The sequence below is a fragment of the Crassostrea angulata genome, chromosome 1 (genome assembly GCF_025612915.1).
Source record: "Crassostrea angulata isolate pt1a10 chromosome 1, ASM2561291v2, whole genome shotgun sequence".
Lineage (NCBI taxonomy): Eukaryota > Metazoa > Mollusca > Bivalvia > Ostreida > Ostreidae > Magallana > Magallana angulata.
Window position 1 is genome coordinate 18,080,201 of NC_069111.1, and position 27,468 is coordinate 18,107,668.

Below are 27,468 nucleotides of genomic sequence, written 5' to 3' on the forward strand. Positions count from 1 at the left end.
GAATTAATGAATTTTAGAAAATCTCGCGTGTGGTTCTTTTACTAGTGACATAAAAATCAGAACCCTGAGCATTTCTAGAATTACCCTATTCATTCCCAGATTTGGATTTTCCCAATTCCCTGCACCTTAACCTTTGACTCAGGATTCTCGTAGACCGAACATTAAAAGAAAAAATGGTAATACCGTAACTTGACATTTAACAAAATGTTAAAACATTATTTTTTTAATTGTAAATCGGTTGCTTTTTACGTCAAAAATACAGTTGACAAGCCTCTACTTGCATTTTCAGACTTCAACCAAAGACGGCGTACTTGTGGCAGCGAAGCAGTTTCTAAACTTTGTCAACAAAAGCCCGTCACCTTTTCATGGTAACTTAGGGTCAATCAAACTGTTTGGCGGGTTTACGACATAAATATTTGTCAATTAATCTCAATGCGATTATTTTAGCCCCCCCGCCCCCCAAAGAAACACAGAGAGCTGATCAATATGGGATTCGAACCCAGTTTCCTATAGAAATAATAATTTGACCGTGACCAGGCTACGCTCAGGTCACAATAAGCATTCGTCACATATACGTGCAATGTAGCAGCCACAGAGCGTATCTGCTTCGCGTCAATTGTAAGTCTGTTCAAAATAATCTGCACATTTTTATACATTACAAACCTTTTTGAATATGCATATGTAGATAAGTCCACAAAATATCCATTTAATGGGTCTTAACAAGGCAATTTGTTTATATATACATGTTTGAATTTGCCTGCCATTTTGGCGGAAATTTCACTCAGATTTTATCATTAACAAGGCGACCATAAACAGCGATTTTTTAAACGTAAAGTTAAAAGTGGCAATGATTTCGTTGTTAAAACAGATAATTTGGTAAAATGGGACTATAAAAGAGCAACATCAAAATTTTGGTGATATACAATGCGGTATTTTTTTTCATTTGGTACGAAGCAAGTATAGGGAACGAATTCTATCGTTAAACAGGGTCCATATGACATCTGTCATTTTAACGATAGAACATATTCTATCTAAATAGAGCAGTATCTTATAGTTCTGAATGTTGAAGGTTGCGTTTCAGGTATCCCAACACACTGGAGCTTTCTTGCAGATGTTATCTATGTATAAGTTGTATTTCAAGTTGTCACTGAGTTCAACTCCTGAGTATAGATAGTGATCTACTATCTCGAGTGGCTCCCCCTTCAAGGTGTAGTTGAAGGCTTTCTTTCTTGTTGATATTCCAAAATGCATGATTGCACACTTCTTGATGTAAAATTCCTCTTGCCAGATGTCGCTCCACTTCACTTAGTCTAGTGTATTCAAGTCCCTCTGCAGCATTTCATGCATGGTCTAGGCAAAGTACGGGTTTATACAATCATCTGCTAATAGTGGAGTAGTTGAAGTGATGTCTGCAATGTTGTTAATATGGATGAGAAACAGTGTTGGCCTGAGCACAGTTCCTTGTGGGACCCCAGATGTTACAGGTTTCATGCTAGTTGTTGCATTACCAACTACTACCTGTTGTTGTCGGTCCTTTTAGAGGTTATCCATCTCTGTATTGTTCACTGTATTATTGTAATTTATTCAACAGACATATGTGTGGAACTGTCGAATGCTTTTGAAAAGTCCAGTATTCCCATATTGCCTTCCTTGCTCTAAGTGTTTGGTGATATCATCAATTAATTGTCATCAGCAACTGGGATTCACATGATTGTCTAGCACGGAATCCATGTTGAATCGTTAACTTTCACGCAAGATGTTTGCTCTGTTTAGATGGTCCAATATCTGAGAGACTATGGTGTGCTCTAGTACGGTAATTTGGATATAGCAGCTCTGAGTGATACTGGTCTATAATTTGCTGGAGTTGTTCTATCACCTTTCTTATAAATTGGCACTATGTTCGCATTTTTCCAGTTTGCTGATATTTCTCCTCGGTCCAATGATTGTTGAAATATAACTGATATTACTGGTGTTATAATGTTGATTGTTTGTACATGTATTAAGAATGTGATGGACATCTTATTTGGTCCACTTGCTTTCTTCTTGTTTAGGCGTTTGATGCTCTCTCTTACACTAGAGTCTGAGATGCTGATATTTCTCATTGGAGTGAGTGGTAATGGTCCTTTTTCCAGGATGTTGTTTTTGTCCTCCTTGGTAAATATGGATGCAAGTTGTTATTTAATATGTTTGCTTTTTCCTATGGTGTTTCTGCTATCTTCCCTTTAGCTTTACAGTGTGCCCTCTTCTTTGTATAATAACGTGTTCATGTTATGGTCATGTTATGATAGTCATCCATATAAACATTCTGTATTCTTTAAAAGCTGTTGACTGCCTGCTGTTTTTGCCATGTTTCAAAACTTGTTTGTACATTCGCTTTTTCCTTGCGTATTATTTGCTTTATCTTCCTTGTCATCCGCGGTACAAAGCTTTTTTCTTCACTGTATTTTTGGGAATCCATGTGTCCGATCCTGACGTGTTGGTAATGAATTGACTTGATCCTGCCGAAACAGTTTGGTATTGACACAAGTTTATCACGGTGTGATTATAATCTCTGGCTCCTTGAATGCTGCAACCTATAGTTCAGTTGATATCCCCAAGGTTAGAATCTCCCCCCAGGAATATTTGAGAGTTCTTATTTTTAGCTGACATGAATACTTTAGACATTGATAAATCAAGTTGTTGCAAAGCTTCAATTAATGACCTTGGTTTTTGGTGATGTGTACCAATTACTTAGGACTGCATCTTTCCTATGTGTGGTTAACTTGACCCCGTTTAGTTTGCATGCAGTATTAAGATCTGGGTAGTCTTTACAATTGTAAATCGGCTTTACTTTACCATGATGATCACATATCCCCCACGTTTATCAATAAGAGTCCACCTATCTTTCCTGTATACTTCATCCAAAAGCATTTATACAGTGTTTCCATTAATTCTGCATGTACTGGTATCTCCTAGCTATTTTGATTGCTGTTTTCATAATTAATATGTAAACTGGAAAGCTTGCTGCATATGTTTATTTCAATATTCATCTCAATTTCTCAACAACCAATTTCAAAGTACAATATAGATCTTGACATTGCCATGATGTGGTTTATGTGAACTTCTTTTTTGTTGTTGTTTAGTTGTCCAAGAGGTGAGGGCTCTTCTCCTGTCATCTGGATTCAAAGAACTGAGTGAAACAGAGCCATGGTCAATCAAGCCATTAGACAAGGTAGGCAATTCTGTCAAATACATGTACAACAATTTGATATGAAGAAAGTTTTAAATACCGTATAACGGGTAATTTTTACTGCTGTGATTTTTTACGAATTTGTCTTAAAATAGGGCGATTTGAATTTTTACGCGTAATATTTTTACGAATTGGACATGTCCGTAAAAATTAAAATCATTCGGGTAAAAGGGGGTGAAATTTCGCCGTGACTTTGTTACAGTTAACCCACATACAAATCAGAAAATCGTTTTTCTGTTAACGAGTCCTTTATTATTATGATTGTGTTTATTCAGTGAATAATATTCATATTTATTGACTGAGTGATTGAAATCTAACGTGGCATTATACGTAGTTTTAAAAAATACTCAAGACTAGATAGAAAGATCTGAACTGTTATCACCACGTGACCAAAAACGCTCAAATATACCTACATGTACAGCCGTCAGGGACTGAGCTGAAGGTCATGAACATTACTCTCATAAATACGATGTGGAAAATTAATGTGCTGTGGTTTTTTTTTTACTTCTGTTAAAATTTACGCCTTTAATTTTTACGGATTTATAAAACTCGTAAAAATTAGTAAAAATTAGCAGCACGTAAAAAATACCCATTATACGGTATTATGAGCTTAAAATTTCTTCCTCCTCCCCCTTTACAATAAGTTGTCATCCTTTATGAATCCCCCCCCCCCCCTTCAACCACCAATCAATAAGCATCCTTTGTTACACTCGCGTGAAAGGCATGAAAAAAGATTTATTTAGCATTTGCTTAGTCAAATTTAAAGTCATTTTCTTTCTATCTTATTGATTTATCAAGAAATTAATGCTATTAATTCTGACCTCTGACTGGAATGGCAAACATGGTAGCTAGGTTTTCTTGTTCATGCCAGTGTTTGAGATATAAGTATACATATTCAGTTATGTGTGTTAGAAACTGTTTTTAGCGTCCATTTAATTTCAGTGTTTTTTGACTCGGAACCACTCTACCATAATAGCTTTTGCTGTTGGTGGAAAATTCAAGCCTGGGAATGGATTTAGTATCATTGGAGCACATACTGACAGTCCATGTTTAAAGGTATGTGGATTGCATGTTTCTCTGTTTACTGTTATCTTAACATGGTCTACTCTTTAGCAAATCCATAGAAGAATTGCATGTATTTTTAATATCATAGACTTTTGCATTTATGCTAGAAAATGTGTAGTTGCACTTTTGTTATTAAGAATACAGATTGTTAAACCACAAGTTATGAAACCACAAATTGTATGAATTCAGAGATTGAAGTACAATGCACCCGTGTATACCAAGAAACTGGTCTCAGTAATGATTTCTTATTAACCTGTGCAGGTAAAGCCCCGCTCCAAGACGGACAAGAGTGGGTATCAGATGGTGGGGGTACAGTGTTATGGAGGAGGTATATGGCACACCTGGTTTGACAGGGACCTGACACTCGCTGGCAGAGTCATCACCAAGGTGAGTGATATCAACTCAAACATGACTATAGTATCATTGAACTACATGTATGTGCTAATAAGTAAAGAAAAGATGCCATGCTTTTTCTTTTGGAGGAATTGATCAAATTAATGTACCCGGTAAATAAATAGAAGGTAACATTTAACCTTGACTTGGACTATTTGTGATTTGAGACTAAGCCTCTATTTTATCATTCTGATTGGACTTATGAATACGTGTATATTTTTGTTATGCAAGTGCATTGTCTTACAAAAAATTGAGTTACATTGTTATTCCATCTTGGTTTAACAGTTGGCGATGTAACTCGCACTTTCATGTAACAAGAATTTGGTCTTGAATATATTTTAGTATTTTACATGTACATTACCAATATACTGGTAGTGGAGGCAAGCCATGTACAAGATGAATTAAAAAGCACACCCATTGATGAAATATTAAAGATTTGTTTAATTTTGCAGAATGGCGATAAACTAGAGCACCGGTTACTTAATGTAGAGAAACCAATCCTGAAGATTCCCAACATTTGTATCCATTTAATGAGAGACCACAACGAAAAGTTCTCCCCTAATAAAGAATCTCACCTGTAAGTACCAGTACTGTGAATGGATAATCAACAGAGTACTGTTGTCTCCCTCCTCCAATTTATTTAATTAATGAATGATAATTTCTCAGGCACCTTAGCAAGAATTAATCACATTGGAAAGGGGAATAACTCAGTTTTTCAGTTTGAAATAAAATAGATTGAAATTGAGTTATTACTTTTTGATAAATTGCAATGTAAGCAATATATTTAAAGATTTGTGGCCAGAGAAAGTAAAGGTTAATTTTTGCATTGGGGCCAAATTTTAAACAATTTATTCCAGTTGAACTTATCTGCCTTATGAGTGGAGCAATGCACCTTAAATCTTTTAAGCAAACAGGTATTTAATACCATTTTATATCTATGAATTCTTTATAGAATACCTGTGTTGGCAACAGCAGTGCAAGCAGAACTTCAGGGTGGTTCTCCAAAGCCTTCTGGAGAAAACAACAAAGATGCTCTCAAAGAAGAGGTAAGAAGGAAGAAGGGTGTTTTATTAATATCAACACAGTTTCATTTGTTTGAAATGAAGGAACATGTGTGAATATAATTTAATATTTTAAATATTTTTTAACCTGTATGAATATGGATACTAAACACTGTGTTGGCTCCTTATTATTAGGCAATGTCAAACCATTGCATTTTAGTGATTATTTTTTAGAAAAAATGAAATCCGTAACATAAAATCCCTTTAATAAATGTCTCTTTTAGCATGAGCACCCATCTTGTTGGGAACTTATCATTAAAAAAAACTCTGCACTTGTCTGGAAGTCATTTTGATTGAAAGGAAACCCCTTAGACATAGTGAGTGCTTATTACTGCATGCGTATAAACTATTACACTGGTTTTTTCTTTAACAGAAAGACAAGCATCAACCATTATTAGTGAAGCTTATCTGTGATAAACTGAACATTCAGCCAGAGCAGATGATGGACTTTGAACTTTGTTTGGCAGACACTCAACCAGCTGTAAGTATAAGTGAAGAAGCTCGCTATTAAAAAATAACGTGCACGATGATTTTCTTTATAAATGTAGAATTGCTTTTATAGTGAGATATGTTTTGTAAACGATAATGCAAAATGACTGTAATGCAAAATATTAAATCATAATGATTAAGTCTTTGCAAAGCATTACTTTATTTCAATTAAAACTGAAGTACATGTATTCCAAGAGATGGATAAATGTGCAAGTGTACTGTATACATGTACATGTATGTTGTTACATTGCAGGCTATTGGTGGTGTATTGGACGAGTTCATTTTCTCCCCCAGATTGGACAACTTGCTCAATGCATACTGCGCCACCACTGTATGTTAATTTACAAACAACTCAAAGTTACAAGTAGAACTTCAAATAGTTTAAGATTATATCTTTGAGTTTGACAGCTTTGTATTAGAAAATTATCTGTTTTGATGGAAAGAAATAAGAACCAGAATTCAATTTCAGGCTTTGGCAGAATCATGCAATGGAAATGGTTTGGCTGCTGACCCAAACATCAGGCTCATCTGTCTGTTTGACAATGAAGAAGTAATGTTCCATTTATATTAAAATTTGGAAGAAGCATTTTTGTCAAAATATGCCTACCAGTATATGGAATGATTTTTTTCCCAAATTTTTTTTATCAGTTCACCTAAAAATAATTCCTGAAATTCTATGAAGCACCCTTCAGGGAGTTTAGATGTATGGTACATGAAAAAATTGAAATTTGTTGTTTGGTGTAAAATCTTTTAACTTCCATTTATATAAATTTCCTGAGTGAAATTTCAGTATAAGGTAAAAATGGTCCTGCAGGCTGGGTCTTCATACTCTTGTATGTTCATGTACCCTGTAGGTTGGTTCAGAGAGTGCCCAGGGTGCTGCTTCCACCCTACAGGAACTTGTTCTCAGGCGTCTGAGTGCTGGGGGGACCAGCACGGCCTTTGAGGAGGCTATCCCAAAATCCTACATGGTCAGTGCTGACCAAGCTCATGCCGTCCATCCTAATTACCCGTAAGTTCACATGAACCTCTTATTTAAGAATTAAAACCTGTCTTATTTGTTTCATCATTTTTTTTCATTTTAATTTTTTTATGATTTAAAGATGTAACAGATAGGTACCTTATTATTATTTTTTTCTAGAGAAAAACATGAAGATAACCACAAAATTGGACTTCACAAGGCAAGTGGTTCTTTGATTTATATCAGCTGTACAATAGTAATATTTATAGTTTTATAATTCGACAAGTTTATTGTTTGTGCTCCGTTTCTTTTAGTTATTAGCCATGCTGAAGTCATGATGACAATGCTTTAATTTGCAGGGTGTTGCTGTCAAATTTAATGCCAACCAGAGGTACGCCACCACTGCGATGACGGCATCCATTCTGAGGGAGATTGCTCGCCGTGAACAGTGCCCTCTTCAGGTAAACAAGCTTGTCCCTGTGTAACAAAGTAACAGCTTAATTTCACAATTATTATAGGGATTGGAGGCTAAATTGAATCTATCATCAATAAGGTTTCTGCTTGTAAAGGAAAGAGGTATTAAAGGAAAGAGATGAAATCTGATTTGATTTTAAGCTTTAATTATGTCACAAAATTGATAGTTTGATTGTGTTAAGTTGAATATAAACAGAATTAATTTTTTGATGACATTATGTTGGCCTATTTGAAGTTAATCACCAATGACAAACATTTACGTATACATTGGATAGAAAGAAACTGTTTGCATACACATTTTCATGTATTAGCATTGATTGAGATTTTTCTTATCTTACTGTTAATAATAATAAAGAATATGTATGTATGTCTTAAAAAACATGAAGAAAATGGTACAAATTAGTATTTCGTGGTATTTTGTAGGAAATTGTTGTGAGGAATGACTCTGCCTGTGGATCTACGATAGGACCCATCATGTCTGCCAAGCTAGGAATCCCCACCATTGATGTGGGAGCTCCCCAGCTCAGCATGCACTCCATCCGAGAAATGTGCTGCACCAGTAGTGTGTTACAAACATCGCAGCTCTTCAAGGTAAAGATAAAGTTTGCCACTGTGATTTATTGATAACTGCATGTCCACATAAATACTAGATTAAGGGATGTCCACAGCTTTCAAAAATATTGAAGTGAATGAAATGAATACTCATTTGAAGAGGCTTTTTGAGAATTATGATTTTCCCTTTTTAAATTTTGTATTAACATTGTTAGAAATATTTAAAGCCAGGTTTGTAGGAACATAAATATGTATGTACATTCATGTACCATAGAAATATAAACAAGTTAATCGTACTGGTTTTTCCTCTTGCCCATGCATCTAAGGTTTTTATATGCATCCCATTGATAGAACTGCATCTGAAATTAACGTCTCGTTTCTTTTTTCCCCAGGCATTCTTTGAACATTACCCTAGTGTTTTTGCATCCCTGCAATGAACTTGGTTCCACTAAAGAGGACTTCTGCATCAAAATTAAAAAAGAAGAAATAATTCTGTGAAATGCTTACATGTATACAAGCTTACGTGTTAAACACGATTTTTGTAACAATGAAGGAAAGTTTATTACCAAGTTCCAGTGCACTATGCTATCATTTTGATGAAAATTAGGGTGGAGCTGTCATCCATGTTATCTGTACAACTGTTTTGCTATAAAACTCTACATATTACCTATTAATATATGTATGCATATCCTATGGATAACTCCACAGGATTTTAGCATCATGTTTTTTTTTCCCAAGATATATTTTTACGATAATGTAGTTCTTAAATTACTTTATCAAATGACTTCAGGTTTTATAAATGCAGGTGTACAAGTATTTCATGAACATTCCTACTAAATTTCAGGTCAAGCACTGTAAGATCACTTACATGCAGATATTCATCAGGGATTGTGAAGTTACTGTTTAGCATAAATAAGAATTATTTAATTTTTTTGATAAATATTTAAGCAGTTGGCAAATTTAATATTAATTTATGCATGAATTGATTACACAGTAAGACATGGATAATGCAAAGTCCCTGGGACCCGTGGATTCACTTCTCTATAATTTAAAAGACTTTTCATGTCTGAGTAACAAATTGGTAATACAATTGTTCAGTAATGGCAATAACTAAAGCAAATTTGTAATAAACTGTTTTCCTACAGGGTATTCTCACAAAGATATTACCTAGCATGAATTAAAGTTATTGGGTTGTAAAGCTGAAGAATTTTATGAACATTAATATTTAGTTATGGGATTTTGAAAACGATATTATTTTGCCTTGAACAAATATAAAACTTTGCCATATCCATGATTTTACTACTGGGTATATCCGTATTTATATTTAACCAGTTTTATGTACTGTTGGTCCTTTAGTAATTTGAGATCCAATCTGTAGTTTTTTGACCTGATATGCTGTCAAGTGTTTAAACTAATTTTATAGCATTTTGGTGCATATGAATTGAAATTAAAAATCATTTACAGATGATCATGGTCATATTTTGAATTCTTGTACAGGTAAATTGTATATGCTGAAAGACTGATTTCTCATTCATCCAGACAGTTTGGTAGATTGTGAATTAATAAATAGATATTATCACATCAGTGGAGGTTATTTTTTGTGATCATGTCAAAAATACTGTTTAATAAATACAGTTAATGTTAAAATATCTGCATGAGAGGACATTTACAGTATATACCCCAGTACTAGTGCATTGAAGAAAGTTGTCACTTGTTCTTACCCGAGTGGTAAGGTTATTAAAAAATAATTCATAGAAAAAAGTCAACATTTGTATATACTGAAATAGAGCAGTTGGTATTAAATATATCAACCTGTAAAAATTGTTGAGGAAAATATGATGCAACACGTTTAAACCTAGCCTGCATTTTTGTTTGCCATAATTGAAATCTTCCCATGCTAGTTATTAGAATGTACTTAAAATCAAAGTGACGAACATTGTAAGGAACACAACTCATTAAAAACTCAGTATTTTCTCAATTTAGTTTTTAATAAAAGTCACATCAGAATACAGTTTCATGTAAAGTAAAGTGAACAAAAAATACATGTATAATTGAAATAAATCACCAAGATGATCTTGTAACCCCAGAAAGATTATTATAGTCTGCAAGACTGCGAAACATAATCCGACTAATGTGCCATCTTTTTAGCACAGCACGGGGACGTGAAGTCAATATACACCTGTTGTGCAGTCTCACAGGTGCACTGTTTAATGGGAACTCCCTGATCTCTTTGTCAGCAATTTCCTGAAATGGAACAGATCATTTTACAGACATGGTTCATAATTTCAAGACATTTGTATTCCAAGAGTATATAGTAAAGTGTAAATATATTATGGTGTATAATTTCAAAACGTTTGGTATTCTAAGAGTACAATAAAGTATAAATTTATTTTGGTACATAATTTCAAGGCATTTTCCTATAGTACATATTAAAGTATAAAAATATTATGGTACATGATTTCAAACTAATAAGGCATTTGGTATTCCAAGAGTACAGTAAAGTAAAAATATGTCATAGGTATGTACAGGTACATGTATTCCAAAATTGATGAGTGTGCTTAGAGACCCCCTTCTGAATACAATCCAAATTTAATACAATACACTGCTTATCAATAGAATGTACCAGTTTATAAACATCATACCATAAAAACAGTATATATTAAAGGGTCTTTGTTAAGGGGCCTGTATAAAAATATTACAGGAAGTACCTTTATTTCCCTTGGAATAATTTTGCTTTTGCGGACCATGTTAATTCGGAACCTCTCTGGGCCATACTCCTGAACCGTTTTCCTCCTTTTGTTGTCCCTGATCATTCTGAAGTCCACCATTTTAGTTCTAACATGGTTCAACTGATTCTGTTGATTGGCTAACAGACTGGATTGTTGAGTCACATGCGAATTTACAGGCTGAAAATAAGGAACATTCAAATTTCAAATAAATCATTATGCTTTAAAGACATTTTTAATTACCAACTTCGGTGCTGTAGCTGTACAGAAATTTTGGTCAAATTTGACCAAGACAAGAGATTTAGGTACAGTTCTAACTGTTCCATGCATGCAAAAATTTGCAACTGACTGCACACAAATTTTTTATTTTTATTTTGGACCTATATTTCTCTAGTTTTGTAGTGTGTTATCATGTGCCTCCAAAATGTTTAAATCACTCACAAACCTCTTCAACTAACTTGGAAGGAAAGTGTGTTCAATTCACTTGGCAATCAATTGATTGCCACTATTTTCGCATGAAAGCAAAACCAATTTCTTTACTTTGGTTAAAGATTTTTTTTTATTAACTTCTGTGCCAAGTAATGCATCAGTAAAATGTTTTTTTTTTTAATTATATTATTTTGTAATAATTTACAAATCCACAGGATTTGTTAAAGACAATTAGAGATGTATGGAGGTTCAAACTAGTGAACATTTAAATGCTCTGTAAATCAGGCTATAAGGTCTTTAAACTTAAATATTCCAGTTAAGCAAGTTATTTAAGTTAACTTCATAGATTTAAGTTTAAGTTAATTTAAGTTAATTTCATAGAAGTCAGACAAGCGTCAGAGGAAATTAGGAATACCAGACAGCTGCAACTTTACCAGGAAACTGCCAATTTAATTATAATGGTTGATTTGACGTTTACATCCATACACAAAAATGCTTTGTATGGGTGTGTGTCAATCAAACACATATATATTGAGGCGAGAAATCACATCGGTCAACAGGCGAGGAGTTATACATTTTCAACTGATAACAAATTAGTATAAAAAAGGAAACATTTACAAAAAATATTCATTTAATTCTCGGTTAGCATAAACGTATAAACACATTTGTTGTATTAAGTCTCGAAAATACCTCTCTATAACTTTAATGTTACCTTTGCAAGGTTAAAAAACCACTTTCCAACACGGCTTGCAGCCATGTTTATCTTTGAAGTGTTTCTCGAACCCGACTTTCTTTTTTAACAACGTGCTCGAGGGCCTTAATGCTCACCAGTTCTAAATTAGAATCCATTTTAAAATTATACTTTGGCATTGAAAATAATACCACACTCTACCAAAAGCCACTTTCTTACAGTTGTCATTATCCTACATATATGAAAGTTGGACCAACCATATTTGGCATTAATGACACGCGGGTAACTATATGTACATATATTTGCAGAAATTTATGATTATAGTCATTTTTTAATTATTGGGGGGGGGGGGGGATCTTAATCCCCGTGTGCAAACTATCTGACTTCAACTGTTCAATAACATTTCATCGATATATGTGTTCGGATAAATAAGAGTACGTTTGTTTCTCGATCGAATGAACTAATATGGTTGTCGACATGAAGGTCGCCGATAATCCCCAAACTCTTTTGCATCAATAAAATAGCTGAGGCGGTAAGCGATTTCTTACATTGACGTATTGCAACGGACCTCGAAACATGACTTTTTACTTCCAATGCTTTGATTAATCCAAAGGGAATTAATAAGATTCCCTTTGATTATAATTCAGTCTGTTCATCCGAGAAAATATTTATTGTGCATCGCTAGGTAAATGAAAATCTAATAAAACCATTCTTGGGGGTTTTTATCCTAGAGGATGTTTGGTCGAGTTCTAAAAAGTGTTGCGTGTGTTAAAAAATATTGGAATTCTAGATGATTAAATCTGCGAAATAGACTTCGCATACATTTTTATGCATGTATGGTAAAGCAAGCCACATTCCATAAAAGAATCCATAAATTCTCTGAATTAATATAGTGTTAGCTTGTTTATGATAAATACCTTTTCACTGACTATTTTTAGGAGCCATGTCTATGAGTAATTAGCCGGGTTAATAGAAACGAGTATAAATGTAATGATCAATGTCAACATTGTCCTAGCTGGTATTGCTTGTAATGAAATCAGGTTCTAGGAAATGGATAAACTTACTTTGCTGATGTTTGTTTTGGTCCATTGGAATGCCACTCACATTCAAGGTAAGATTATCATAGAATAATACCTGCATTGTAAACGAATCTTTGTGAAATGTTTATATGTGTGTCTTTTTAAAAAAAAATAAATACCGGTATGGTGATAATGTATTACATGTACGTGCGAACAAAAAAGAAGGAGGACAATTCACTTCGGAGGTATACACGTGATTCCATTTTTTTCTTTACTCGGCCATCAATTCTAGCAATGATTACGTTTAAGACCCAAATATACTTTGAGTGTCCCACGAATAGAAAAATGTATCTTTGTAGTAAATCTGACAGCAGCTTGCACAGACATCTTCCGGCCCCTGACTGGGCTGTACGACTACTGTTACTGGATGATTACAACTTTCCAGAATAGTACCGACAGCAGCAAGCTGTGTGCGAAAGATGGCGGAACTCTGGCCTGGGTGAATAGTGCGGAGGCACAGGCTTTTGTAGAGAAAACTTTCACCGGGACGTTGTACGTATCTCAGAGAGAGAGAGAGAGAGAGAGAGAGAGAGAGAGAGAGAGAGAGAGAGAGAGAGAGAGAGAGAGAGAGAGAGAGAGAGAGAGAGAGAGAGAGATTTATAAAAAAAATGTATAATAGAGCACACAATACATGTATTTGCTTGGAAAGGCAAGCACGCGTGCAAGTCACTTTTTCACGAATTAATTATTAATTTCCAACCTAATATGCATGTAGATATTTATGCAGCTGCAGTTTGACATGTTTCAAACCCCGATGTCATGACGATATTTGAGATTTGTTTAAGAAGAAGTGTGTTAAGTTTGGCCATATTTAGAAAATTTCCATATAAATCAGACAATATTGATAAAATACTGACAATAAATGACAAGGGCGATCTTACTATTTTATTTGTTTGTACATCGTAATTTATTGGCCAATTGTCATTATTGCCGGAATATTATCATACATGAACATTGTATTCACCATTGATGTTGATTTAAAAAAATAAAAATAAAGACTTGATTCCTATAGAACTTAAGAGAAAAAAAAATGTTTGTAATGTTAATAAATCTTATTGTGACAGTTAAAAAAAAAGAAAAGACAACAACAAAAAACCCACAAAAACAAAACAAAAAACAAAACAAAACGTGATTCCAGAAAATTGTTGTGTTTGCTTATCCCTATTTCCACATGCATGCCTCATTTTAAGGTTTCTCTTAAGAGGCAGAAAGGACGTTTGTTCAAATGGGCTGCTATATATTTCTAAAGTAAGTGGATTTATGGGACGAATCCAAAAAAAAAAAATTCCAAAATTTCCTGCCATTTTCAAATAATATGCAAGAACATCGCATTTTAAAAATCAAATCGACGAAACGTCCGTTTTGGTTGGAATTTGTTATTTTCCTCTAGGTTGCTGCCTGAGGAATTTAGATTTTCTAGACAGAGATTATATATGAAATTGTGAATTAATCCTGTACTCTCAATACCGGACAGGACGGCTGGGAGCATGTTTTACATTGGCGTCCAGGACCCGGTGAGTGAGGAATACTATACATATACGGGGGAGAGACAGTACTACTTCAACTGGGACGCCGTCTACAGTCCAATCACAGACTGGCATTGTGTGATGATCAACTACGACAGCTTCAAATGGCGGGAAGTCAAGTGCCTCTTTCCCAAACTAGCGCTGTGTTCGAAAACAATTTTGAGAGGTATTTTTCTTTTCTTTCAGTAATTGTTTAAAATAATATGAGCTGTATTTTTTAGAATTTTATTTTGCTGCAAAAACCTGCTAGTATATATGATCAGTCTGCATGTAAAGTAGACTCTTATGATAAAAAAAACTTTGAAAGAATCATTAATTTTCGTCAGAAGAAAGATTTTTCTTCTACGGAATATATAGCAAATCAATTTTTGTTCAGGACAACAATAATTCAATTTTGGTTCGGCTTTTCCAATTAAAATATGGCTAACAAAACTTTAAAAACCATGATATTTTTGTCATTTTAGTAGGAAATAAACATTTTCCGTAAAAAAAATTTCAGCATGAAAATTAAAAATAAAACCATGTAAAATTATGTATTTTTTCTCAAAATTATTAACTAACGGCGTAGCGCAATTATCCTTTCTAAATATCTTTGGTCAGATACTATAAAATTTGAAAATGCTAAAATGGTGAAAGTGTTTTGTGTATTGTGTACTTTAATCCACATTGATATCGACAGGTATACCATACCACTTTAAGAATATGCATTATTTGAATGTAGTCTCTTCCTAATCTGATTTTAGGAAAACAAACAATAAGTAATTGGCAATAACCAAAGATGAAAATCATGATGATGTTTAGATTTAAACAAAAATTCCAAATAAAAGGTGGAAAAGTTCAGAAAATTAAATTAAGAGAATAATAATTCGCAAATATTCTTTAAATGGATGGACATCTTTATGAAATTTCTCATCATTGAACGTTTTTACTTCTTTCTCTAGCGTATATACATATGTAAAACGCAACATATAACATAAAATATACACTTTTGTTTATTTTTTTAAATTCAACTTACAGTTTATAGTTAAGAATACCGATTAGGCCGCCCAAAGTTAATTCTACATTTAACGTCACCTTCTAAATACAAAACCAACGTGGGAGTGCGATAAACTTAAAAATAAACAAAATTTTCAAACAAATGATGTATTTATTTACATTTTTACAAATACAGTGAGTATTCAAGCTACATGTAGGCTATCTCTTTAATGGTCATTCCTGTCTGCTACCAAGACAATCCCAGGAGTATCCGATATATAATCCATAATTTGCTCTAATCATTTCGAGTGTTTAATGGTTGCAAAAAAGAAAAATCAAATTCGGAAAGAGAAAATTGAAATTGAAATAGGGGTTTGTTTTTTTTGTTTAAAACTCATTCTCTCCTAATCCACTCGGGCGTTGGTAACGTTAAAAACAGAATTTACTTTGAACAGCATTATCTTTGCAATTTAATTTTTGAAAGCACTTTTCAGTTGCCTATAAATTGGATAAAAAGGTAACTCGTCGAATTTTGAATTATATTCATATAATTTTAATTTTGTTTTAAACAGAATATTTGTCCTCCTACTTTGATCGAGTTCTCGTTGGAAAGGCCTTGACTGGCTACGAGGCGTCTGTGCTGGAAAACCTGAGCTTTATACGTTGTGCATTTGCTTGTCAAATGAATGTCAGATGTAAATCAATCAACCATGACGTCACCAGCAGACGATGTACCATCAACAGCGAAACTGCCGAAACTTACCCGTCGAATGTAGCAATAGCACCAACCGTCAGTTATTATACCGTTTTCATTTGACAAGGTCATGAGTTCAAGTTATGTTTATCGTTGTATAAACCATGTTCACCTAAACAAACAAAAGCACCAACAAAAACAATTCTTTCGTGCTTTTTTTACATGAACATGTACATTTGCAAACATCGTATTGCTATGCTGCAAACCATTTTATTATACGTTCATGTTAAATACTGAAATCTGATTGGTTTAGACGCAGTTAATAATCCGTTATATTACCCTTAGTGTTAGCAACACACAAATAACGAATTGTTACATGCACGTAAATTATGCGCGTACGGTTCGCCGTAGAATTCAAGTCATTCCAAAAAAAACAGTAAATTTAAACCGTCCTCTTTAAAATTAAGACATTCAGTATAATAAAATAAATAGTGCCTGTTTGGGAGAGTAACAGTTGAAATTGATACCCCTCGAAAACCTTTGTCAACCTCCGCTTCGCATCGGTTGACAATGGTTCGCGGAGGTTGACAATTGTTTTTGAGGGGTGTCAATTTCTCAACTGTTACCTACCTAAACAGGCACTATTTATTTACTGTTATATGCCTTTAAGTTAGCAAAAGTGTATACGTGCAGTGGATATTTGACTGCATCACCAGGGTCATCAAGTCCAATATAATTGACATTTTTACCATTACCTCGTAAAACATAAATCGACTAAATACAATATAGAAGTAAATAACGTGAGTTTGATATTAACATTTTTAAAAACTGTGGTTTCTTTGACACTATATAAATAGTGCCAGTTCAGGAGGGTAAGAGTTGAAATTGACACCCCGAGAAAACTATTGTCAACCGACGCGAAGCGGAGGTTGACAATGGTTTTCGAGGGGTGTCAATTTCAACTCTTACCCTCCTGAACAGACAATATTTATTTTATTATACTGAATGTCTTAATCTTAAAGAAAACTTAACTACTTTTATTTATGAATGACGTGAATTCTTTGGCGAACCGTGCGCGCAAATTTTACGCGCATGTAACAATTCGTTGTGTTACCCGTTGCTTAGTGTGTTGCTAACGCTGAGGGTAATAGAACGGATTATCAACTACGTCTTTACCAGTCAGATTTCAGTATTTAACATGAAAGTATGACAATGGTATTTGTGTGCATAGTTTTCGTGGATTAAGTGAAAATCACAGTTTCAATGAAGTATATTTACATTATCGAGTGTCTTTTCTAATACATTTCATCTATGACTATTTCAATATTTTTTGTTCAATTGCTTAAAAATTATATAAATATATTTAATAAGGAACCATGTATCAATAGTATGGTGTGATCAAATACGGTTGGAGTGATTCAGATTTTATTTTTTTCCCCGGACTTTATTGGATTTTATTATCCCAACCGTATTATCACCTCAAAATACTCAAAGAATGATTCCCTATTCCTTAAAGAAATTTGTAGCCAATGATCCTATCAGTACAATATGATTTTGAGTTTTGCAATTCAATGAACATTGAAATTCGTGAATCAACTCAAAAGCGAAATCTACAAAAAATAGGATTCAACGAATATTGAAAAAAAAAACCCACAGTTCCAAAGAGAAACAATTTCAACAATAAGGCACGGTTTAAAACAATTTATTAAGCATTCACATTAATAAATATGACATGTATCTGTAATGACGTCAGAGTACAGGTTTATTTTCATTCAAAATAAATACGTATATTACAAATAGATTACAAGTAGAATACTCCTTTAAAGTATACAAAAGTAATATAGCATTGTTAAAGTCTTTGACTACCTACATTGTATATAAATATATTCATACAGTTACGCATAATATATACTTGGCGTCTGTAATATTAGTCTCTATACAGTTTTCAGCTCAGAAAAAGAAATGAACATATTTTTACTAAGTTATTTGTTTAGTCTAGAAATAAGTAAATAAAATTTTTAAATAGCATTGTAGCAAAAAGTCGGAAACCAATAAAAAATGAGTAAACAACAATGACCATGTGATATACCACTTGTTCTTACGGCTGATGTGATTGGCTAGAGCTTTAATCCCTGTCAAGGAACTTTGTAACTTCTCCTTGGTAACATGGCATCACTTTTTTGGAATTGGCCTGCATCGAAATTGAAATTTTTTAAAAGGATGTTTGATAGTAAAGAAAAGAATTTTTTAGACCCTCCCCATAATTTTTGCCATTTATTATAATTTTTTCAAATGACAAACATTTTCAGTCCTCCATGGCAAATCATTAATATTACAAATGAGAGAGAGAGAGAGAGAGAGAGAGAGAGAGAGAGAGAGAGAGAGAGAGAGAGAGAGAGAGAGAGAGAGAATAAATATACTCACAACAAAGCCCAGACTGTGAAGACAGTTAATGACGTTCAAAAAGGGTCCTTTCCTTACTTCCCACAGATCTCCACTCTGGAATTCAAATTCTTTGGCTAGACCAAACTCCAAGCATCCCTTGTTAAAGTTTTCAATGTTTGTCATGGCTACAAAGGGTGACATTACTTTTTTCTGGAACTGGACGGGGTTCCTACCTTCTTGTTTCAGAAGCTTGTTGATAAGCCTGAAATATTTGAAGACAGGGATTGCTATTAGTTATAGGTCCATGATTTACTACCTAAAAAGTGATTTTGAAAAAGAGCCAGTTTTGAAAAGAGTTGAATTTTGAATTTAAAAGAAGTTTTTCTTAAAAAAAAATATAGACTATTGCTTGTTCCTTACATTATGAAAAAATGTTTTTGCTTAAAAAAAAAAGGACATGCATAGGAATTGAAGGCCAGCCTACTGAGGGCTAATTGCAACATTGGGGATTTAAGGATGATGCATATACATGTATATAGGATGATATTAGATATATAAAAACGTTTACATGGTATGGATTGAAAATGATGTGCAGAACAAATTGGCAAGCGTGCATTCTCTGGGTTTCATACCAAGTTCAGTGATAAAATAGTCAAATAACTGAAAACAACTTAAAAAAACCCAGATTTCATAACGGAAGTTATGTTATAAAAAAACGCGTTGAATATTCAAATAATATTTGTTATTAGATAATCGCTACGCATTTGTAAACTGTGTAAAAATTGAAAAGATATTTGGATTTCCTATATGAAAAGACGGTTATATTTTACATTATGTCGTCCTGTACATAATTCGTTCGCTATATTCTGCAATAAAAATCGTCTGAAGAAATTCAAGCCTTTTATAAATATATTCAATTAAATCACACGGATGTTTGATAATGACACGTGGTTTTTTTTTCATTAAAATATTATGTAAATTTTAAGATTTGTCCCTGGATAAATTATATTATAAATTTTGATCTTTGTATCTTAATTGGAATTTTGTTAATGGATATAAAAATAATAAACTTAAATCTTCTCGCTCAAAGAGATATACCCCGGTATTTCGTCTGACTGCTCGTGCATAAAATACATTTCTTTCTCACTTTGGTAAAAAGGTTAGCAGAGGTATTTTGGTGCAAATTGTACACATTATCAAATACACAAACCTCATATAAGTCGACCGATAAACTCTCATCTAAAATTTTAGGCAAATACAAATTTAGGAATATAATTTTTAATCCTTCTATCATATTATTCCATGACAATTTGCAGATGTTATTCATTATCTATTGAAAACAAATATTTTGAATTAAATTTTGTTTTCTTTTGATAAATAACGAAAGTTACAACAAATAGAATATACGCTACTCTTTGAACACACAGTAATTCTTTATTTCGCTGTGATTTCATCAATATTCAATGAACAGTTGTTTTCGTATTATAATTGGATTTTGTTGTTGAGTAGTTCAACAAAATTAGATAATTAAACAAAGTATTGTAAAAGTAGATTTTATTGACACTACTTTTGTCCAAGAAAATACATATCCTCAAAACAGTAAATTTTTCGAAATCCTTGAAATTTATTGCCCACGAATATCAATGAAAATAAAGTACATTTTTATGATATATAACGATGCAAGTCAAAATATGATACACAAATAAAGCTTGCAGCGAAACAGTCACCGAAGGGTTAAAAATGAAATACCTCTTTTTTACTTCATCATTTCGAAATGCAACAATCAAGATACATATATGCGAAAATGATACACGTGTATGCAATTATTAAGCGAGTAAATCTTTTATATATTTCAATGCTTTGCTAGGCAAATTTAACAGATACACTTAAACTTACTTGCATAGTGCTACTCCGTCTCTGAGGTAATTGCAAATGGATTTCCAGTCTGTGCTTTCCTGTAAAAATGTGTAATTAACATTAAAATCAAGAACACTTTATTCATCAGCTAAAGTTAATGAAGCTATTTAGAAATGAAGATACTTTAATCCTCCTTGATGCCATATAACTTTCATTCATTATATAGATATTCCAGATATGGAGAACTTGAGTTATAATTTATCGAACCTTGTGTTACAGTTAAGTAATACACTTACGCATTTTGGATGTTCCCCCTCTAACATTTGATTCAGCCAGTTGACAATGTGCACTGGAGTTCCTGCTTCCTCCTCCCGATCATAGTTCTAAAACATACCGATATTTCAATATAATATCCTGGCCACGGCACCAAGTTTGCTACATTTATGTCGAACTGTTAAAGGTCGATAGTTTCTTTAAAAAATAATACAAAGAAGAAAGAAAGTATTTCACTTTTATTTGATTAAATTTATCTTTTTATCGTTACACTTTATTGAAAAAGCTGATATTTTCCATTAAACTTTTGATATTGTAATTTTGCCTTTGTTTTACAAAAGAAAAATAATCTGTTAGTTTCACACAATTAAGAATAGAGATACTACTTTTGATGAAAGAGACGAGCTATGAACGTAACAACACACAGAAAATGATATAATGAATGAAATAATGATCATAGTTCTTGTATATAAAATGAATTAAAAAAAATAGTATGCATGCATTTCACCAGGAAAATCGACTAAAAACGTGGTCTACTATGGTTCCTACGTCAAATGAAAAAAAAATAAAAAATATATACTATTTAAAGTAAAGACATGCAGTCGGATCTTTATAAGGACATGTAATATAATTTGTATTCTAGTATATTTTCAGAAAAGACAATACTATCACTAAGAATGTTAAAAGGACACAAATGGTGATGATGATTTGCGTCAACCAACAACAGGAAACAAGAATAGTTAAAGATCGTCCGAATAAACTTATCATTAAATGATTGAGAACTATATTTCATAATTCGCGTTGCTGTGAACTATAAACATTGGATACAAGTTTGAATAAATCATTGTTACAATGAATATTTTCTGCATGTTGGTAGCCACCCCCCCCTAATTAGAAATAAATCTTACTATTTTCTGTGGATCTTCTAACAGATAAACATAAACTGACTTGAAAGGATTTTTCCAAATTTGTTTGCGGGAGGAAGATGTTAAAATTTTTGCAGAGACATAAGATAAATTTGACGAGGAAACACGCAGCTTGCCATAGAAAACTGTAAAAAGCGTGATAAAGCACATTGCTTCATGCCGGACAAAAGCAATGATGGTATTTATTAAATCTGAACACATGCAGTGATAGCATTGTCTTTTCTGTCTGTACTGTGATAAAGCTAATAGATAGTGAGCTAGTAACTGTTCTATATATATTACAAGGATATAGGTTTTGCAGTCTTACGGCTTCCAATTTCTTTTGAACTTCATAGCCCAACCCCGATTTGGAGGCTCGAAAGGACATCGTTGGCCCTCAATTTTTATAAATTTTTTTTTGTGTCAAGAACCTGAGGTAAAGACCAGTTTCTGTGGAAAGACGTTCATGAGAAAAGAAATTATGGTCAGTGATTCAGAATATTGTGTCACGTGGGTTAGTTGTAACCTTTTTGTGTCTCGTATAGTGAAAACCACACATGTTGCTTTAAACTTGCATGGAATGAGGGGTAAAACCCATCGATAAAAGAGAACATAAGCAAGAGCGATGTTTAAAAAAAATGAATTTTGTCGTCGATGTTAGTTTTTTTTTTAAAAAATCCCTTTTTTCCTTCCGAGACAAAAAAAAAGGGAGGAAACAAAGGGTGTCAAACGCCACTCCTATAGTCCTCTTACTGCTTCCATTTTCTTGTCTACTTCATATCCTAAGCCTGACTTTGCCGCGCGATCACCCATGTTTTGTGTCTTTTCCTGGTTTTCACTCTAGATATGAAAATGAAAATGTGCAAAATGCTTAAACATTTAGCTTACTAATTCCATTTTGTGATCGACGTCACGGCCGAAACCGGATTTGGAGGCGCGCACTTTTTCAGACATCTTTGCTTTATAGTCTAGTCTCACAGCAAACGGGCTGAAAATTTATCAAAAATGAAAAGGAAATGTTTGGAAATGGACATAACTAACTTTGGGGTGGAAATACTGACAATTTCTATCTGAATATGAATAGGTCGTCTTGTTGTTGTTTTTTTGTTACCGTATATTTTTTTTTAAAGTCCAATAGTAAAAATATAGATTAATCTTTTTTTTATTAAACCGAGCTATCAAAATTCAAACAATTCTATCAGTAATATTTGATAATAAGTTAACAAACACTGCTAAAATGCTTTATCTCTGTATGTGAACAAAGATTTATCAATTAAAACCATCGTATCTTAAAGCCAAGAAACCATTAAACATACGTCACAAAATTAACTGCCGAATGGTTTTGTATTTGATCAATTAAAACGCACTCGGGATCTTCTTTTTAACTGTTGCATTTCGTAATTAAGCACCACACCTGGCTTTTTCTTTTCTTTTAACATTTTTTTAACATTTTTTTTTTGGCAATGGATTTTAACCGAAACAGAAACGTTGGTTGTTCTCCAAAAGTTATTTACTTCCTAAAGATTTATTTACGGACATGCAAGATTCTGAATTATCCTTACTTTATTAAATGGTCATTAATTTGTATCTTTTTAACTTTACGATCAAACTCTTTGCATACATTTTCCAGAAAATTCCAGTGTCTTAAAATGAACACGATTTGGCAGCTCGCAGAGGCATGACTCATGGTGTGTTTTGTGATAAGATTTTAAAACTCCCATCAGTTGGTATTTAGTATTATACAGAAACCATCTCTAGCTAAAAGCAAAGTTTTCTTCGCGTTTAAATTAACAAGCAAAAAAATTATAACGAGTGAATTTTTTTTTCAAAATAATTATTTTACCCTTTCAAAAGTTGGTTCATTAATTGATATCAATGTAAAAGGGAAATCAATAGTTAACAAACAAAAAATGTTGAGAAATTATCATACATACCCCTGTCCTGTCTGATAATATTTTCAGGTATAAATGTAAGCAAAATTCTTAGCTCTGCGTGCTTTTATTGTTTAGGTATGCTAATTGGAGCCGACAGAGGCATATCTTTCCTCCAATCACATTTACCAAGAATCTACAACTACGCATCGCGTCCTTCACCCCTCGCCGGATTAACAAGATCACAAAGATGCTTCCATATACTGTTCACACAAAACCGGTTCGGGCTGACTCATGGCTTCTTCAAATTCTCGTCAGCATAATTGACCTGCGTTCATATAGCTATAACCCCCCCCCCCTTCCCCCTTCCCCTTTCTGGTCAGACTTCAAACATTTTATTTTTTTTTAAAATATGCGTTTCAAAGACGTGAAACTCTCCATCTGACGTGTATGTTTAACTACAAGTTGATCATACTGTTGGTTTGATCATTGTGATCAAATTGATTGTCAAACATTTAAAAAACAAAATACAAAGAAACTATGCAACAATATTCTACTATAAAAATTTAAATGATATCCATTCTTTTGTTCTATTTTGATTTGGAATTAAAATTTCATTTAAAAAATAATAATAAAAAAAACAACTTGATTAGATATGTAATTTCATGGACATTATTTTCAGATATTAAAAATATCTTTATATATAAATCATAAAAAAAATCGGATTTACTTACATGAGGAAACAAAACAGACAACCTGTACGCTTGAAAAGTATTGGTACACACGGAAGCGAAGAATTGCTTGGCTTACGATAAAATTCTCGTTTTCAACCCCAGCATCCCTTGCATTAGAACTCCATTTATAGACACGGCGCCCAACGGCACGCGCACATCTCGTCTGCTCGCCGCGATGAGTAACCCGAGATCTTGAGAGGCCCGATTGTAACTTTTACCTATCTAAAAATTTGACTGACTGATCTTGTGAAAGGTTGTTGTGCTCACCCAAAGGAAAAAAAAAACACGGTTAAAAATAGCCACCCCCTAACAACACATTGTTGGGAAGACTGGAGATTCATTCGTATTTCAAGCATTGTGCGTTTTGTGAGTAATAATAATAACGTCTGCAGCTCTCGGCATTCTGAAAATATTTCAGATACTTACGAGTTTTTCACACTTAGCATGTGTGTCTTCTTGAAAAACAGATAGATTTGTCTATGCCATTATCGCTGGCTTCTTCTTTTCGAATACATTAAAACAGCTGGCATAGAAGATATTTAATTCAATCTTTATCTTTCTTTGAACGAATGTTATCACAGAGATTAAACTTTGAATCATAAAGCCTCATTGAAAATTTTAACCCCAAGTTATATATTTGATTTCTGATAGCTATTTTTCTTTATTATTTTGAGAGAGAGAGAGAGAGAGAGAGAGAGAGGAGGGGGTCGGGTTCGTGCAAATTGTGGTAATGACGATATCTATTAAACATCTATGATATCCACCAAAGAGATTTTATGACCATTTATAAGCTGACATCGGTTTGCGCATTAACAAGCAGAAAATACCTAAAGGTAGCACTCAAGGCCAGCTAACTCTGCAGAAATGCTAATAACTGCTATGTAGGGGCGGATTTAATGTCTAGATGAATCCTACCGGGTTCATCTAAGTGCATCTCGTGTACTCTTATGACAGCTATACAGCATCTTGAGGGGATCAGTTATTTCGCTACGAGCAGACGATCATTTAGTGTATGTTTTCTGAAGACCTCAAGATATTCTTTTCCCGGTTATCTAACATCGCCATGCAATGAACATAACTTCCTACCTATTGTTGTACACATGAAAATACATAACAGGCAAAAACCTTTTACATACTATTATATATGTATGCTATTAATTGCCGTTTCATTTGTAACGTTTGTAGTTTGATCTAACATAATTATCTATCTGTACGAGCAAATAAAGCAAAATAGAAGAGAAGTTGAAAAAATGAACCAAACAGTCCACAGAGACAGATAAACAATATCAAAATCGGGCAAGCCTCACAAATCCAAAACAGTTAAGGACGACGTTTACTCAGAATGAAAAAAAAATCCACTGATGATAATGAAAAACCATCTATTGTGTGTTATAGACCTTTGCTTGTATTGTTATTTTTCACTTTCAGAAAAGTAGGTCAATGACCTACTTTTTGAGTTAATGGCCTTTGAATATTTATTGAAAATTCAAGAAAAATCCCATAAAATTTTACACTACGATTGAAATTTTCTTAACTATAAAAGTATTACAAATAATTAAACACTTTAAAAAAAAAGATACAGTTTACGAATGGTAGTGGCACTAAATAAGTACACAACATTAAGATTTCAGCATCAATTTTTAAAAATAATTCAATCCGAATTTCCTCTATCAGTTTTGAAATCCCTACCCATTTTTTATTCAATTTTACAAAAAATTGAATGATGATAATACAAAAACATTTATGATATTGAACTACTTATATTGACCTTATTCTGTTGGCATAAAATTTATATGAGGTCAATGATCAAAATCTTGAGATATGATGTATTTTATCGTTTTTAAGCATTTTTCAATATTATTATTATTCGTGCCATAAGATTATTTTAATGAATAAGTGAGGTAAAACCAACGGAAAATATGCAAAATTACGTAGACTTAAATATAAAATCATAACTTTTAATATTAGACTACTGCCAAAAAACTTTTAGCAGAAAACAAAATCTGCAAAATTTAGTCCGAATTTCCTCTGTTTGGCTAAAACTCAATTTTTGTTTGAGCATAATTCCATAATGAAGTAAAACTATTGAATGTTTTGTCAATAATAATTCATTTCATAAACACTTTTTGTGTTTAGAACAAATTTTACTCATTACATTGAACTTTTTAACAATCGGAATTTGAGAACTCAAACCCTGAGTAAATAACACCCTTAAGCGTTTTATTTAATTATGGTTTATTTGGGGATGAAGGTAGCGGACGCTGCCGTGAAGATACATGATTCGAATCAGCAGTATCCTATTTATTCTGCAATGATCGCTATCTCCAAATCCCGAAAAAACCTCAAAGGAATATGAGGAATAAGGAATATGATACACTGGCCTTTCCCATATCTTACCTGGAATCTCGCTAAAAGCATGCATATAAAGTAAGTAAAAGTACTTCAAAATACTGTATCACATAACAACCAAACTTTTTGAAATATGAATGAATAAAACCTTTTTTTTAATTATTATTTTTTACCTAGAAATGATTATTTTGTATATCTATTCAAGAAGGATCAGTAAAAAAAATCCAAATATAGAATGCACTATACATTATAATGCTGTAATATAATAACATATAATTATGTGTCATTCTGCTTAATTACAGTACAACTATTTACATGTATCTGAATAATGGTATAAGGTGAAAAAATATGTAATTCAATAAAACATGGCCTTTTTTAGTCAGCCGTATGAATATTCATGAATAATACATCGATGCATTTTCTCCCTGATTCATATGTTCAAATATTGTCAGTTCATGGCAATGCTACACGTTAACGCCTTAACAAAGTCATAAATAAAAATTCCAATTAGAGCAAATAAAAAAAAAACACACATAAAAAACACCTCAAAACATTCCTCCTTCCCCACCCCCACCCCCCACCACCAAAAAAAATATACACACACACAAAGCAAGTGTAAGAGTATCAAATGTATACAAAAATAATTTTACCATTGACATAAAAACCACTCGTAATATTTAAAACAAGAGGCCCAGGGGCCACATCGCTCACCTGAGCACAAATTGCCTTAATTCGTTCAAATTAGCATAA

General features: G+C 33.1%; 4 protein-coding genes across 8 annotated transcripts; 2 read left to right on the plus strand and 2 right to left on the minus strand.

The window, feature by feature from the left end:
- Window positions 1-18: 18 nt before the first annotated feature.
- LOC128182004 (aspartyl aminopeptidase-like) lies at window positions 19-9,808 on the plus strand. The gene is made up of 15 exons (XM_052850598.1): window positions 19-176; window positions 290-368; window positions 3,123-3,211; window positions 4,172-4,285; window positions 4,556-4,681; window positions 5,140-5,264; window positions 5,640-5,733; window positions 6,122-6,229; window positions 6,491-6,568; window positions 6,707-6,787; window positions 7,092-7,249; window positions 7,379-7,418; window positions 7,558-7,659; window positions 8,096-8,263; window positions 8,617-9,808. The coding sequence occupies exons 1-15, from the start codon at window positions 174-176 to the stop codon at window positions 8,659-8,661; spliced, it is 1,410 nt and encodes a 469-aa protein (XP_052706558.1). The 5' UTR covers window positions 19-173; the 3' UTR covers window positions 8,662-9,808.
- Window positions 9,809-10,191: 383 nt separating this feature from the next.
- Window positions 10,192-12,190, minus strand: LOC128182013 (28S ribosomal protein S14, mitochondrial-like). The gene is made up of 3 exons (XM_052850607.1): window positions 12,092-12,190; window positions 10,933-11,130; window positions 10,192-10,468 (listed from the first exon to the last, which is right to left on the minus strand). Exons 1-3 carry the CDS (start codon window positions 12,134-12,136, stop codon window positions 10,286-10,288), a joined length of 426 nt encoding a protein of 141 aa, XP_052706567.1. The 5' UTR covers window positions 12,137-12,190; the 3' UTR covers window positions 10,192-10,285.
- Window positions 12,191-12,966: 776 nt separating this feature from the next.
- Window positions 12,967-16,563, plus strand: LOC128162467 (uncharacterized). The gene is made up of 4 exons (XM_052825687.1): window positions 12,967-13,181; window positions 13,449-13,641; window positions 14,624-14,841; window positions 16,223-16,563. The coding sequence occupies exons 1-4, from the start codon at window positions 13,121-13,123 to the stop codon at window positions 16,465-16,467; spliced, it is 717 nt and encodes a 238-aa protein (XP_052681647.1). The 5' UTR covers window positions 12,967-13,120; the 3' UTR covers window positions 16,468-16,563.
- Window positions 16,564-18,030: 1,467 nt separating this feature from the next.
- Window positions 18,031-24,528, minus strand: LOC128159918 (transgelin-3-like). 5 transcript variants are annotated; one of them, XM_052823160.1, is made up of 6 exons: window positions 24,370-24,528; window positions 22,093-22,214; window positions 20,883-20,969; window positions 20,626-20,684; window positions 18,769-18,991; window positions 18,031-18,535 (listed from the first exon to the last, which is right to left on the minus strand). In XM_052823160.1, exons 2-6 carry the CDS (start codon window positions 22,150-22,152, stop codon window positions 18,470-18,472), a joined length of 495 nt encoding a protein of 164 aa, XP_052679120.1. In that variant the 5' UTR covers window positions 22,153-22,214; window positions 24,370-24,528; the 3' UTR covers window positions 18,031-18,469. The 5 variants fall into 5 exon arrangements, with proteins under 5 accessions (XP_052679120.1, XP_052679106.1, XP_052679126.1 ...); XM_052823146.1 differs by lacking the exon at window positions 22,093-22,214 and adding an exon at window positions 22,653-22,752; XM_052823166.1 differs by lacking the exon at window positions 22,093-22,214 and adding an exon at window positions 22,518-22,604 and having other exon boundaries at window positions 24,370-24,523.
- Window positions 24,529-27,468: the final 2,940 nt, after the last annotated feature.

Coding starts and splice junctions, on each gene's coding strand:
- LOC128159918 (XM_052823146.1), bottom strand. CDS start 22,718: ATGTCTGAAAAAGTGCGCGCCTCCAAATCCGGTTTCGGCCGTGACGTC. Junction 20,970..22,652: donor TCGATCACAAAATGGAATTA/GTAAGCTAAATG, acceptor GGTATGTTTTAG/AACTATGATCGGGAGGAGGA. Junction 20,685..20,882: donor AGGGGGAACATCCAAAATGC/GTAAGTGTATTA, acceptor ACATTTTTACAG/GAAAGCACAGACTGGAAATC.
- LOC128162467 (XM_052825687.1), top strand. CDS start 13,121: ATGGATAAACTTACTTTGCTGATGTTTGTTTTGGTCCATTGGAATGCC. Junction 13,182..13,448: donor GAATGCCACTCACATTCAAG/GTAAGATTATCA, acceptor GTATCTTTGTAG/TAAATCTGACAGCAGCTTGC. Junction 13,642..14,623: donor AAAACTTTCACCGGGACGTT/GTACGTATCTCA, acceptor AATACCGGACAG/GACGGCTGGGAGCATGTTTT.
- LOC128182013 (XM_052850607.1), bottom strand. CDS start 12,136: ATGGCTGCAAGCCGTGTTGGAAAGTGGTTTTTTAACCTTGCAAAG. Junction 11,131..12,091: donor GGTTTTTTAACCTTGCAAAG/GTAACATTAAAG, acceptor CCTTATTTTCAG/CCTGTAAATTCGCATGTGAC. Junction 10,469..10,932: donor TTATTCCAAGGGAAATAAAG/GTACTTCCTGTA, acceptor GTTCCATTTCAG/GAAATTGCTGACAAAGAGAT.
- LOC128182004 (XM_052850598.1), top strand. Junction 6,230..6,490: donor TGGCAGACACTCAACCAGCT/GTAAGTATAAGT, acceptor GTTACATTGCAG/GCTATTGGTGGTGTATTGGA. Junction 6,788..7,091: donor GTCTGTTTGACAATGAAGAA/GTAATGTTCCAT, acceptor TGTACCCTGTAG/GTTGGTTCAGAGAGTGCCCA.